The sequence below is a fragment of the Canis lupus genome, chromosome 28 (genome assembly GCF_011100685.1).
Source record: "Canis lupus familiaris isolate Mischka breed German Shepherd chromosome 28, alternate assembly UU_Cfam_GSD_1.0, whole genome shotgun sequence".
NCBI lineage: Eukaryota > Metazoa > Chordata > Mammalia > Carnivora > Canidae > Canis > Canis lupus.
In genome coordinates this window covers 27,718,390-27,731,296 of record NC_049249.1, presented here as the reverse complement: position 1 = coordinate 27,731,296, position 12,907 = coordinate 27,718,390, and the positions used below count along the sequence as shown (strand labels likewise).

General features: G+C 43.4%; 1 protein-coding gene across 3 annotated transcripts in view; it reads left to right on the top strand.

The window, feature by feature from the left end:
- SHTN1 (shootin 1) overlaps positions 1-8,561 on the top strand; it is a 95,061-nt gene extending 86,500 nt beyond the window's left edge. For 2 of the 3 annotated variants that reach the window (XM_038578912.1, XM_038578913.1), the window contains exon 17: positions 8,339-8,561. In XM_038578912.1, coding sequence (XP_038434840.1) covers positions 8,339-8,561 — 223 coding nt within the window. The remainder of the gene's footprint in view (positions 1-8,338) is intronic. The other variant, XM_038578914.1, reaches the window with a different exon arrangement.
- The last annotated feature ends 4,346 nt before the right edge of the window (positions 8,562-12,907 follow it).

The window sequence follows — 12,907 nt, the reverse complement described above, 5'->3', positions numbered from 1 at the left end:
CGTCATATTTTCAGGACCTCTCTGTTATAAAGACAGGCAGGACAAGTGGGGCTTCAGTATGGAGAAAGAGGTGAGCAGATCTTAGAAGAGTCAGGCATCACAGTCAGGCAGAGCCCAAGCTGAGATCTTGTGCTCATGCTGTCTCGCTTCTCTTTCTCTGAAGAGTATCATGTACAGGTGGCCCTATTCATCCGTATTGAGCTTTTATTCATCCATGTGTACTTTTCCTATTAATCACTTTCAGGAGGTTGACTCTCCTAAGTCAATCAGACAATGCTGTCAGCCTCAAAGAGGCTTCGTTTCATCTAGTTACTTCTACAACACCTTGCTTCAAGGGGGAGAACCCATGTGAAAGTAGACTCCAGTTCCATTGCCATTGGTGTACTTCGCAGTGATTTCATAGCTGGGTCTTCATCCCTTGGCCCTCATTCTCAGAGGTACTGTTAAAGCCACAGTTGCCAGAGACTCTTCCAGTTAACGCTCCTCTCACTCGTTATGCTTCTTTTCAACCTCAGATCTCCCCACAACTCTAAGCTTTATCAGACTCTTCTACTTTTTAGCCATGAGACAGACAGCTAGCTTGCCTTTTTTTTTGTTTGGGAGGTCAAAACAGGCCACACTGTGCCCTACAAGAATTAAAAAAAAAAAAAAAAAAGCCCATGTAGCAATAACCAGAATTCAATTTCAATAGAAAAAATGTCCATTTCCAATGAAACCATTTTGATTATAATTTGCATTTAATTTCTAGATCTGTGGTTTCTCTAAATACACATGTCTTTTGTCCCCACATAGATTTATTTTTATAAAAGTTCATCGTGTTTGAGCCATTAACTGAATAGCAGAGGGTAGTTGATAAAAGATAAATTTTAGATGTCTCTTGGTTAGTGTGATCAGTCAACCATTTCTATGAAAGAAAAAACCTAATTGCCTTTCAGGTTTTGAATTAAAAGTAAGATTGATTTTATCATCATTTGACCTCTAACTGGTCTCTCAGTTTTATGTCATTATTTCCAGTACAAAATTCATGTAGAAAAATGAAATTGAAAAGTACTGCCTTTTTTTTGGATTGGAGCCGGAGAATTGGAGCTTTTGAAATACATTACCAAATAGAAATTGAAATTCTTAACTTACTTTTAGAGAAACTTGGCATAAAATTCTTCTCTCAAACGTTGATCTCAGCTGGACATCAATTTGGTTGGTCACATACTTACTCCTTGAGAGAGGTTTGGGTCAACATTTTGTTCAAATGGAAAATAGAGTTCTTTCAGTCCCTGTGGTGGAAAGGGTAGATTTTCTTCCCGTTCTTTCGTCCCACACCATTGCCTCCTACCCTCCTCTCCTCTCCTCTCCTCTCCTCTTCTCTCTCCCTGTGTGTGTGTACGTGTGTGTGTACGTGCGTACGTGTGTGCATGCATGGCGTGGAGGGGAGCGTGGAGGGGAGCGTGGAGGGCCCCTTCCCTGTACTTAGTCAACATTTGTTTCTGAGAAGAGACTACTAGCCAGCAGAATGAACCGCATGGAAGTTACTGCTTAATCTGATGCTCTTACACAATTAAAGGATTTGCTGTGCCCTCAACTGTAATCTTAGTTCTGTCGGATTGTGTAGTGACACTGCAGGAAGCGGCTCTGCTCGGCAAAGCACCGCGACAAAGGACCTCCTTGTGTGCCTGTACATGGATAATTAAGTCTTAACAACAAAATTAGCAGAACAACTGGATGTTCTGGAAGTTGAGATCCCCTCACTTCTTCTTTTCTTCCTCCTCCCACCCCGCCCCAGGAGTTCTCCATGTACCAACCAGAGGTCCCCCATCAGTATTGTCTTACAAGTGTTCTGAGTCACCAGGACAGTCAACAACTTCTCCCAGGTTAATTGTTGAGGCTGTATGACATCTAGTGTTAAAATTCTGTTGAGTAGACCTCAGAACGACTGTTAAAATGCTACTGAGTCACTCTCAGTTCTCTCAAAGATTTAATTGCCTCCTAACATTTGCCTCCAGTTGCGAACACCTATGATTTTAAGAGACTTAGCATAAAATGCATCATTTCTGCAGGGAGAACCAAATTGCCTTCGGTACTTCACAATTTTTTTTTTTAAAGCATCTTTCAATAGTTTCTATGGTGTTGGTATTGCTTTTTATTTGTGGTTGGTGGTGCCGAGGGGCTGTTTTTAATTTATTCAAACAGAAGTAGCCGGCGAAAACCTAAATGCAATTTCAGATCTAAGAATAAATTGACTTAACTTCTGGAACCCAATGAACACATTTCATTTGAAATATACTTTGTCCTATACCCGTATGAAAAGTGACAACATGGAATTCTTCGTGACTTCCCATCTGAAAAGAGAGTTTAAAATACATAATGAAATAAATTTAAGGAAAAGTATCTTAAAAAATATAAATATTGTTCTCAAAACCTAAAACTGCACACATTTTATGCATGGAGCTTTTTTGAGGAGCCAGTGGTACAGACGTAGTAAATATTGTAGAAGACTATGTCTCTTAAAATACTTCTTTTAAATAACATTCACTTTTAATAGCTGGGATCTGAAGTGGATTTCTCACGGTGACTTAAAGTTGTGGAAAATTACAAAAAGCTTAAAAAGTAGCCCCAGAAAAGTATCACACACATTTCAGAATCTTTGCCTGAGCTGAAATCAGTCTTTCAAGGGTGTTGATTTGCTGGTGAGCACAGCCCCGGGTTCCTGAGCCTCCCTGGGCCCCAGGGTATTTCGGGACCCATGAATGTCCATGGTCCAGTCCAACGCACATTAGGATCCAAGGAAGTGGGATGAGTTTGGGGGGGCACACCCACAGTCTGGGATGGAACCAGTGCCCCGACATCCCCGTGCTCCCCTTATTCCACTAAAGAAAGTACAGCTCCGTGTGGACACAGACGTCTGTGCCCAGCCATTGTTACTTCTGTTAAGAAGGAATTCTTGTTAATCTTCAGGGCAGATCAGCATCTGATGGCTGATGTCAGATTTTCAAACCACAGTGCAATCCTGTTGTTGAATGATTTTTTTTTGCCCCATACTTTAAAATTGTATCTGTTTTTTTTTTTTTCATCAGATAGAAGCTGACCCAAATTGAGAAACCGTTCTTTGAGCTAACACGGAGTTTTGAAAAGTGCACAAAGCCCAGAGAATTTAGCTTTGCCCTACTCTCATTATATTTGAAAGTATTAAAATCGGTGATCACACAGACAGCTTCACCTGATATCTGAAACTATTCCGGGCGGTTTGGGACAAGTGTATTCAAATCTCCTGAAAAAGAGGGTGTCTGAGAAAAACAATAAACACCACCTCTGCTGTAAAGCCGCTCCTGTTCACTGCCCGAGCAACTGTATAAAGGGCCTCGAAAACAAAGTAAGACTTCTTATTTTTACACAAGGGGAAAATATAAAACTGACTTCCTCTTTGGAGTTTTCCCAGGAAACTACTTTATGAAGACAAATTTAAATCTTTCCGTTTTCTGTCCTTGGAGGGTGGTAAATATGATTGCAGCTTTATTCATTTTTATTGTAAATGAAACAGAGTTCAGACCGTCCGGCTGTGCGTCATTTGTTGGATGGCTGCCACCGACTAATGCAGACGTCCCACTGGGAGACCAGAGAAGAACTATACTTTGATTCACCAGATTGTGTTAAATAGTCCAGCTGTTGCGATTTGAAAGATAGTTACCTCAGAAGTGAAGTAGAAATGAACTTGGCATTTATGCCTCAAACCATTTTTATACTGTTTGGCAATCAGCTTTTCAGAGGTAGCATTTTATAAAATAACTCTCACCGCTTAAAAGTTTCATTCACTGTAATGTTCAAAATGTCCCACCTTTATATTATCAGTAAAATTAAGCTTGAGTGATATGCAGAATTTGCATGAAATAAGCATTTCCCCCTTCATTTCATGAGCTTTGATTGTATTCAATTGAGCTCAGAACCACGTCTATTAGGGCTCTTTTGGGCATTAGTTAATTTGAATTGCAGCCGAAATGTTAGCTAGAATGTTGTTGAATATAATTGGAATGTGGAAAGTTGATTTTGAAAGGAGTTTCATTGAATGCAAACAATGATGTGCTTTTTAAAAATTAGAATGCTGCTCTTTCGTCTCTTGTAACACAGTCTGAGAAATCGCGGAGTCCCTTTATGAAAGTTCAGCTTTGGCAGTGCTGTTTACAATTGTTCGGGTTCCTCCGGTACCACTGTGCTTTGGAGTCAGGTCCTTCCTCCGACCAGCAAGTGGCCCCCCATGCCCAAGCCCCACACTCTGGCTCTCTGGCAGTTGGGGAAGAGTAGCTGCTTTCTAAAAGGGCGCCCCAGTTGCACTTGGACATCTGGCTTCGTAAAGTGGCACAGATTGCTACATTGTCTCTTAGCTTTTATTTTGCTTTTCGGTTTTTTTGTCTTGAAACAGCTCTTGAGCAAACCGTCTAAAGTGATCCATGAAAATATTTGGAATGGATCATAAATGACTACCAGTATGTTGTGATAGGGAAAAAATATATATATATACCAGACAGGAAATCCAGATTCTAAGATTTTTAGTCCTGTGTCTGGTACTCACAAGTTGTGTGCCCTTGGGCAGATCATTTGACTCCCTGTTCTTCAGTGTCTTCATCTGACAAATGGAAAGGTTGAGCTAGTTCAAGTCGGTAATGCCTTTCAACCTGAATGTCACATGATTTTAGCCTTTATAGCACCTATAAAATTGAAGTTTTACTTGGAGATTTTGTAGCATACAGGAGAGGAACTGCCATGTTTTTCTTGAGTACTAAATATTAATTCCTTATTTGTGGTCACTGCCCTTAGATGAAGAATTAAAGCAGAAAAATTGAACAAAATGGTAGTATACTGCAATTCCTACTGGACTGTTAACATTTCAGCACCTGCGACTTTACCTTGGGGAAGGCGGGGCTCTAACCTGGAACCTGCCACTGTGGCTGCCTGGAGCAAGAGCCTGGGTTCTTGGCACCATCACTGATGGCACTCTCTGGCTCTTCCCATGAGATGGGGATGGAGTGAGAATGAGCAGAGGAAGGGCCCTCGTTCCAGAAGGAGTTCTGGGTAGCTCCCCGTGGGAACCAGGAATAGGTCTAATGTGTCAAATCCAGAGGAGCTACCAGTCACAAAGAGAAGAACAGCAAGCGATAGCTTGAAGGGACAGACTCTAAAAGATGCACCTGAAAACGGAGTTAGAAAGAAAGAAACCAGTAAACATGCCAAAAATAACCTGTGGCATCGTTATCCTATTCCTAGAAGACCCCTTGAATAAGCAGCAGGGCACCATGAAAGAAGGCAGGAAAAGGGAGTTGGCTCCTAATTCTTCTAGCTCTGCCGCTGACGGGCTACATATGATTTAGGCCAGATTCTCCCCTCCAAAGGGAGCAGTTGGATTCGATGATTGCCATAACCCCTTTTAGCTTTAACCCATTGGGATTCCAAGTCAGTGGTCATTATCCTGGAGAAATCAGTTACTCTGACTCTCAACACAGAGATTCAGAGAAACTGCCCACTGTGCGAAGTTCAGCAATAATCAACAAAAGAGTTCTCAAACTGTAGCCTACAGGTGATTTAATGATAGATTAAGCTGCAGTTGAGAAGCTTACTTCAGGCGAGAAGAGCAATTCTTTGGACTGAGATAATTCCAGGCCAGTTTCATCCTGACCACACAAGGCTTCTGAGTTTTCAGTTCAGTCAGCATCCAGTTCTTTTTTTTTTTTTTTTTTTTTGTACCTGTGCCCTGAGAGCACTTCCTGGAAGTTTTCACCTCCAGTTGATGCAGAAAGCTTTTTAAGGATGTGTTCATCACTCCTTGACTTGCAGACATACCACCGGGGTAGTTCTGCAGAAGTGATGAAGGTCAGTGTGAGTTGATGGAAGTTGCTCCCCTGGAATGAGGTGAGGCTTCCTTTGCATGCTTAGAGCAGAGGTGGGCTCTGAACCAATACGGCAGAGCCAGACGGGTGACCGGCCTGCAGACTACTGTGGCTTTGACTGGAATGGCCTAGCTAGGCAGGCGCTTCATTTCCTGGAATTCCCTTGCCCCTTTGTTTCCAGGTTAGGTTTGACCACAAGAAAACTTTGCATGAGATTTTGGATGAAGAGGTAACAGTAGTTATTTCTCTTTTGTTTTGTCTTGAAGGCTCCAAAGGTCCATCTAGGGCAGGTGCTGCTACAGTTCATATGAGGTGTCACCTAGCTGGCATGTGATAGCAGCTGGCCCACAGTTTTTCCAGCTCCACACCCCGCCTCCCCAGCTCCTCCTTCAGCTTTTCCAAATTTTAGACCAAGTATGTGTGTAGTTCGTGTAGAAGGCTCTGGTGTATCCTGCAGGTTGTCTGCATCGTGGGGATTGGAGACTGTAAAGGACAGATGCACCTCTGGTTTGTCTTCAGTCTCTGGCCACTCTTCGCCCATCATCCAGTTCCTTGCCAGAACTGCAGGCTTCAGGCCCAGCATCAGACACAGAGGCGACAGGCTTTTCTAGACTTTCTGCAGGTACTGCTGGGGAAAGCACATCCCCTCTTGATTCCCAGAGCGTAGCCACAGCCAGCTTGAGAAGTGGATCTTTGGCCAAGGTTGACAGGAAAGTGTCATGGTGTTTTCTAACGACAGGGGCATTGGTGAGTCAAGGCAAAAACGAAAGAATCTGTCCTCCCTGCAGCATGGCCTCCTTCTCAGGTTCCTGGTCGTCCCAGTGGTTTCACCACTGCCACAGAAGACAGCTGTGTGTGTGTGACCTGGTCATCATCGACAAGTGACCGTATAACCGGATAGCCAGAGGGAGTAAGGTTTCCATGCATTTGACAGATTTCATAGTGCTGCTCAGAAAGTGATAAGACCCTGGTTGTGGGGTTTGAGCTCTTTGTACCTGTCGCTGGATCGTGCAGGCTGCCTTTTCTCAGTAGTTGAGTGTTTGTTCTGCTGTTTTTTTTGTTGTATAAGAGAGATCTCCAGACCTATTCACACCAAAGCCTGGGTTTCTGAGCCTTTCTCACTTTATTAGTATTCACTCATTTACGCCACAAGTGGATCCGTGCTAGGTACGGGGTAGAAGTGTGAACAAAGCTAAACAGTCCCTGTTTCGTGGATGCTTACGTTCTATTTGAAGAGACAGGCGTTAAACAGCTAATTACACGGTATTTCATTATGACTGTGGGGAGTCCAACCAGGGAGAAGTAGCAGGTGGTAAGGGAGTGTCTAGCTGGCGGTTCCGGCCTGCTCCAGGGGTCAGGGAACAGTAGCATCAAGTCCTACAAAGGGCGGGTCGAGCAGTGGGCTTGCCAGTGTATGTCCTGATGTCCAGAGGTGGGATTGGTGGTGGTGGTGGTGGTGGTGGTGGGGTTGGTTCATGCTTTACATCTTAGCATTTGCCAGGAAGACCAAATACGTCTGAAGAGCCCCTGTCCTGCCTATCACACACCCTTCAGCCTTCAGGCCCCGGGTCAGCAGCCCCGAACCTTCAGATGGTGGCCTCTGACCGTGACTTCTGAGAGGAGTAGGTGCCTGAACAGCCTAACTTCCTGACACATGACAAGGGAAGACGTGGACATCTCTGTTTTTACAAGGAAACTGTCACGTAGCTTGAGAAGCAGTAGCCTCTTGCATCAGAATAGAAGGGAAGAGAGGAAGTGGCTGTGGAAAAAAGAAAGTTGCTCTCTGGAATTCCTTAAGAACTTTCTCAAGAGACGTGATTCTCCTTTTTAGAAAAAGTTTATGGTCACTTAGCATTTTAGCTTACTCTCTGGATCCTTCCATCTGCTGTTGTTCCTCGCTCACCCCTCCCTGGGCCTGACCAGATTTCTTCCTGTCAGTAATGGCAGAGGCGGGCGCGGCTCCCAGCTGTCCCTGGTGACGGGGTGGCCTCCTTCCCTCAGCAGCAGTCTCCTCAGAGCTAGTCTGCAGCCAGATGTCCCCAGGGACATGAGGGGCTGGGGGTGGTGGGGGGGTGTAATGGTTCCTTCCGGCTAAGTGAAGGTGGGACAGGAGTCTGGGCGGCAGGCAGTGGGGAGGCCCGCACACGGCACCCAGGAGCTTTGCACTTCTTGAGAAGAGTGTGTAATTAAGCAGGTAGGTGCATTTGGCTTTTTAACACTTCCCTAGTTAATTGCTCTGACTTTTTCCGCCTTCTTTCTTCTGGCCTCATGCTCCTAATGTCATCTAATAGCTCCTTTTTCTTTTAATGGCTGGCACCTCAAAGACCACTTTGTGCATGTTAATTAGACTTAGAGCATTTGGGTTTTTTTTTTTTTTTTTTTTTGGTTGGTCTGAATCCAGGAATATGAAAGCCAAATATTTTTCTCTCTCTGCTTTTTATTGTGTTGTGTAACTGTCCTTCCTCCAGGCCTCTCAGTAACGCTGGGTGCGAGAGCCAGTACTGTGGCAGTGAGCAGCAAGCTGGACCCGTTATAGTTTTAGATCCTGTTTCCACACACGAACCCCAAACCAAAGACCAGGTCACTGAGAAAGATTCAACTCAACGCAAGGATGACGGAGGCGAAACTAAACCAGAAGACAAAGAAGACAGCACCGACAAAATGAAAGACACAGACAGCTCCCACTGCTGATCCGTAACCCGGAAGGCTGACGTGTGTACAAGGTCTCTCCCACGCGTACACGATCAATTCCGGTGCATTGGCAAGGGCCGTAAGACATTCTGTTCTTGTCACCGTGGGCCGGATACAGGTTCTTTTTCTGGTGTCACCTTTGTAAGTAATTTACCTATAAACATAAGTAAGTTCAGCAAAATGCACATCCCATGTAGGTTTTATTTTTCTTTCTAGAGATAAGATGTTTTCTCGAATTACTGTACTAAGTGCAGCTTCTTTGAGAAGGTTACAGAAAATTCAGGTGTCTATCTTTTTAGGTAACGTGCACACCACTAATCAAATAGAATGCTGGAAGGCTGCAGCATGGTGGATGAATGGATAGACAAAACTGACCGATGTAAGGCGATTTAAAAAGCCCCCAGAGAAGCTTCCGTTTTAGGTCTGATCTTCTTTTGAGAGAGAAACTGCAGTAGCATAGAAATTGTTAGGCACTGTGGTGTGCAGATTACTTTCTAGGATGTACTGAGCTAAGCTTCAAATTCAGGAGCTGCAGGCATCAGACCAGTACTCCCATAGTCCCTGCTAATTGCACACATTGTCAGCTACGGGATGGGAAATATGCACTATTGACTACGTCCAAAGCCTCCCAAGGACTCCAGTGGGAATGCTCCGGTGGCCTGAATGCAGAGGAGCATCCCAACTTTGGAATTCATAGAGTATTATCTTAGTAAACCATGTGCTCTGTGCTAGGAGTTAATTGTGTTTCCTCATGTACTAAGTGGCACCAGTACCATGGTTTATCACAATTCTTCTGTACAGTGAAGAGAAGTGACAAGCACACAATTTTCTTGCTTCACTGCTGTTCTACATTACACAGGTTTGTTGTGTTTGTTTTGTTTTGTTTTTTAAAGAAATTAAGTGGTAGCTAGTCTCTAAAAATACAATGTTTCAGCCTACCACAGTGAACAAATAGAAATGTAATCAGGGATTTTTAAAAAAGAAAAAAAAAACTTATACAGCTTTTCCAAGTTGATTGTTTCAAAATTGGTGTTTATTTAAAATAAGTGGTAATGTACTTGAATGCATTTTTTATGACAATGATTCAGTAATGGTAATTTTACTATTAAAGAAAGTGAAAGGTTTAGTTTTGTTAGCGTGGCTCAGCATGTAGCTGTCCGGTGTTTCTCACCTAAGGGCAAAAGAAAATGATAGTAATAATGGCGGTAGTTGTGTTTTATTTTTGCACGTGTGCTAAGCATAGGCTTGAAGAGGCGGGTAGGCAGGTAAATCAATGTACTTCCTAAATTTGGAGATAATTCTCCTTCTGTAGGTTTGTTATGCTTGACTGTGTCCATGTTCTTCCAGTGATGATTTTACAGTTCCTGATCAGTTTACTCACGGGGAATTAAAATGTCATGTTTTCCAACTGTAACTTCCCTCATTGAATAATACTGCTAGATGATATACTAACTGCAAACTGCATTAACCCTTAAGCCAGTTCTGTTATGCTGTGATTTGAACTCTCCTCACCACACTTATTAAAAAGCACTGACAGTTTCCCACTAAAGGTCAACTGTGGTTATTGACATTTTTGGTTTAGTTCTCTCAACTTGTCATTCTTTTTTTTTTTTTTTTTTTTTTTGTCACTCTTTAATAAGAAAATCCCATTGGCATTGATCACTTTCATATTTTTTAGTAATCCGTACGGTGGTTTCTCTTGAACTTTATCCCGTGTTTCTTTGTGCTCTCCTTCCTTCCTCTGTCTGAGCCTGCTGGCACGGGTTTCACGTACACGCAGAGATATAAAGACACACAGACGCGTCACTCTGTATTTCACCACACATGTCAACAGGATGATGCACCCACAAAAACACTGTCATTGCCAGGGTAAGAAGGTAACCACTGGGGGAGATGTGTTTGCTGGGCCAGGCACCTTTAAAGTGTTCTTGTCTTCTCCAGGAGGCTTCCTTACCTCAAGGTGATCACAGAGCATTTGACAGTTAGTTTGATAGGAAGGTATTTGATCTAGGCTTTTCCTCCTCTTGTTCTGCCTTCAGTATTCACATCAGTCTGGAGGAGGTTTTGTCCCTGCTGGGGTGCGGTTGTCAACACACAGTCCAGGATGGAAAGACACGGGAAGACTAGTGCTCTTAGCTTCCGGGTATGTTCTTAGCTATTTGCCCCCCAAAACTGTAAATGACCTACATATATACTATTTTTAAGTCGAAAGGGACTGCCATCTTTATGTTTTTGTTTTCTCTAAAAACTGTATTTAGGGGATCCCTGGGTGGCTCAGCGGTTTAGAGCCCATCTTCGGCCCAGGGCATGATCCCGGAGTCACAGGATCAAGTCCCACATCAGGCTCCCTGCATGGAGCCTGCTTCTCCCTCTGCCTGTGTCTCTGCCCACCCTCTTCTCTCTTTGTGTCTATCATGAATAAATAAATAAAATCTTTAAAAAAACCTTATTCTTCTGTTTTGGAGAAGGAATTATGTCTCATCTGCTACAGAGTTGGAACTAATACTGATGCATTTTTTAAAGATTTTATTATTTTTATTTATTTATTCATGAGAGACACAGGGAGAGAGAGAGGCAGAGACACAGGCAGAGGGAGAAGCAGGCTCCATGCAGGGAGCCCGACGCAGGACTCGATCCCAGGACCCCGGGATCATGTCGTGAGCCAAAGGCAGATGCCCAACCACCGAGCCACCCAGGTGTCCCTATACTGATGCATTTTTATTGTCAGAGTGGGGCAAAAAGGGATAGACGTACTTTGTGCTCTTGCTGCGAAAGAAGATGTCTCCCTTCTTTTCTGAAAGAATAAGAACTGAATGCAAACTCCCACATCCTTTTGTACCTGGGCTGGTCTCACACTCCTCAGCCCCCAGCACTCCAGCAGCTGGTCCACCCTGTGGAAACGCTGGGTGGCAAGCGTCAGCCTGGCTGTCCCCATCCAGCCTTGTTGGCCTGAGTTGAAAGGACAGGTGTTGTGGCTCTGGCCACTCACCAGTAATTCCTCTTTCCCTACCTTCTTTGTTAACAAACAGTGTTTGCTTGGAAATGGAATGGTACAGATAGAAATGATTGTTCATTATCTTTCCAGACCATCTTTAGGTTGTCCATGAGGTCAATGCTAGTCCACATTATAGACTCCTGGATGATTTTTCTGTGTGTTTAATTACTTTCATCACAGAACAACACCAGCTTCTTTGGCATTAAGTTGGGGGGCGGGCAACCATGCGTCATCATCACTGACCTTAGAAGGATCATCAAGCTGCCTTTATATTTAACAGAGTGGATTGGTTTGTATTTTCTTCCTGGCACTGACGTTCCCTACTTCTGCTGGCATTGATTCCCATGGGATATGACTAGTCTCTTTTACCTCTTTTATAGATGGTAAGTTCTATGTAGTGTATATGACAGGTTTTTTTTATCTCTGATATATTAATATACACGTATGGAGAGAGAGAAAAAATATAAGTAGAAGCAGTATTCATCACTTTATTAGAAATTCGATGCCTCTCCATGGGTGACCCCAGTCCTTGAGGGGAGAAATGGTGGTTGGAGCGTGTGCCCTGTGCTGAAATGAGAACTCTATCTTGGTGGAGGTAATAAATTACCTCTTTGGTAAATTTAATTTAGTTATTGACTTAGTTTGTATATTTTTGCTCTGGTTCCATTCGTTTAATTATCATTTGTGTTCTAGAGCAGACCCTCAGATGATCTCCCGTATTTCATGTGTGTGGACATACATGTTCAAAGGCTACGTGAACACCCAGTCATGTTCTGCCTGCCTTTAAAGTGAATTTCCCAGAGGCTCATGGGTGGTTGGTTTAGTTGGTTAGGCATCCAACTCTTGATTTTGGCTCAGGTCATGATCTCAGGGTCATGAGATTGAGCCCCACGTTCAGCTCCGTGCTGTGCGTGGAGCCTGCTTGACATTCTGTCTGTCTGCCCTCTGTTCCTCCCCCACCCCCCTTAAAAAAAAAAAAAAAGGATTTTCCTTCCACTTTCTCATACTTCATTATGTGTTGCTTAAGCACCAGGACAGGCAGTAGCAACCACAAACTGAGACATGGTTCTCCCAACTTAGATACCAGCCAGTCCTCCTGCCCCTTGCTCTGAGAGAATGTGCCATGAGCCAATTTTAAATCATTGCTTTGAGTGAAGGCCCTGGCTTTACCATGAGGCCATTAAGTTTCTCTATGGGTACTCTTCAAAAGGAAAAGTTCTCAATGTGTTTAGTGAAAACTTAGGGAATATATCAGAAATCTAAACCTAGCCAACTCTCCCACAGGTCAGTACCTAACAATTTTTATAATTTTGGAGGAAAACAAATGATAACTTTAAACAGAGAATCTAAA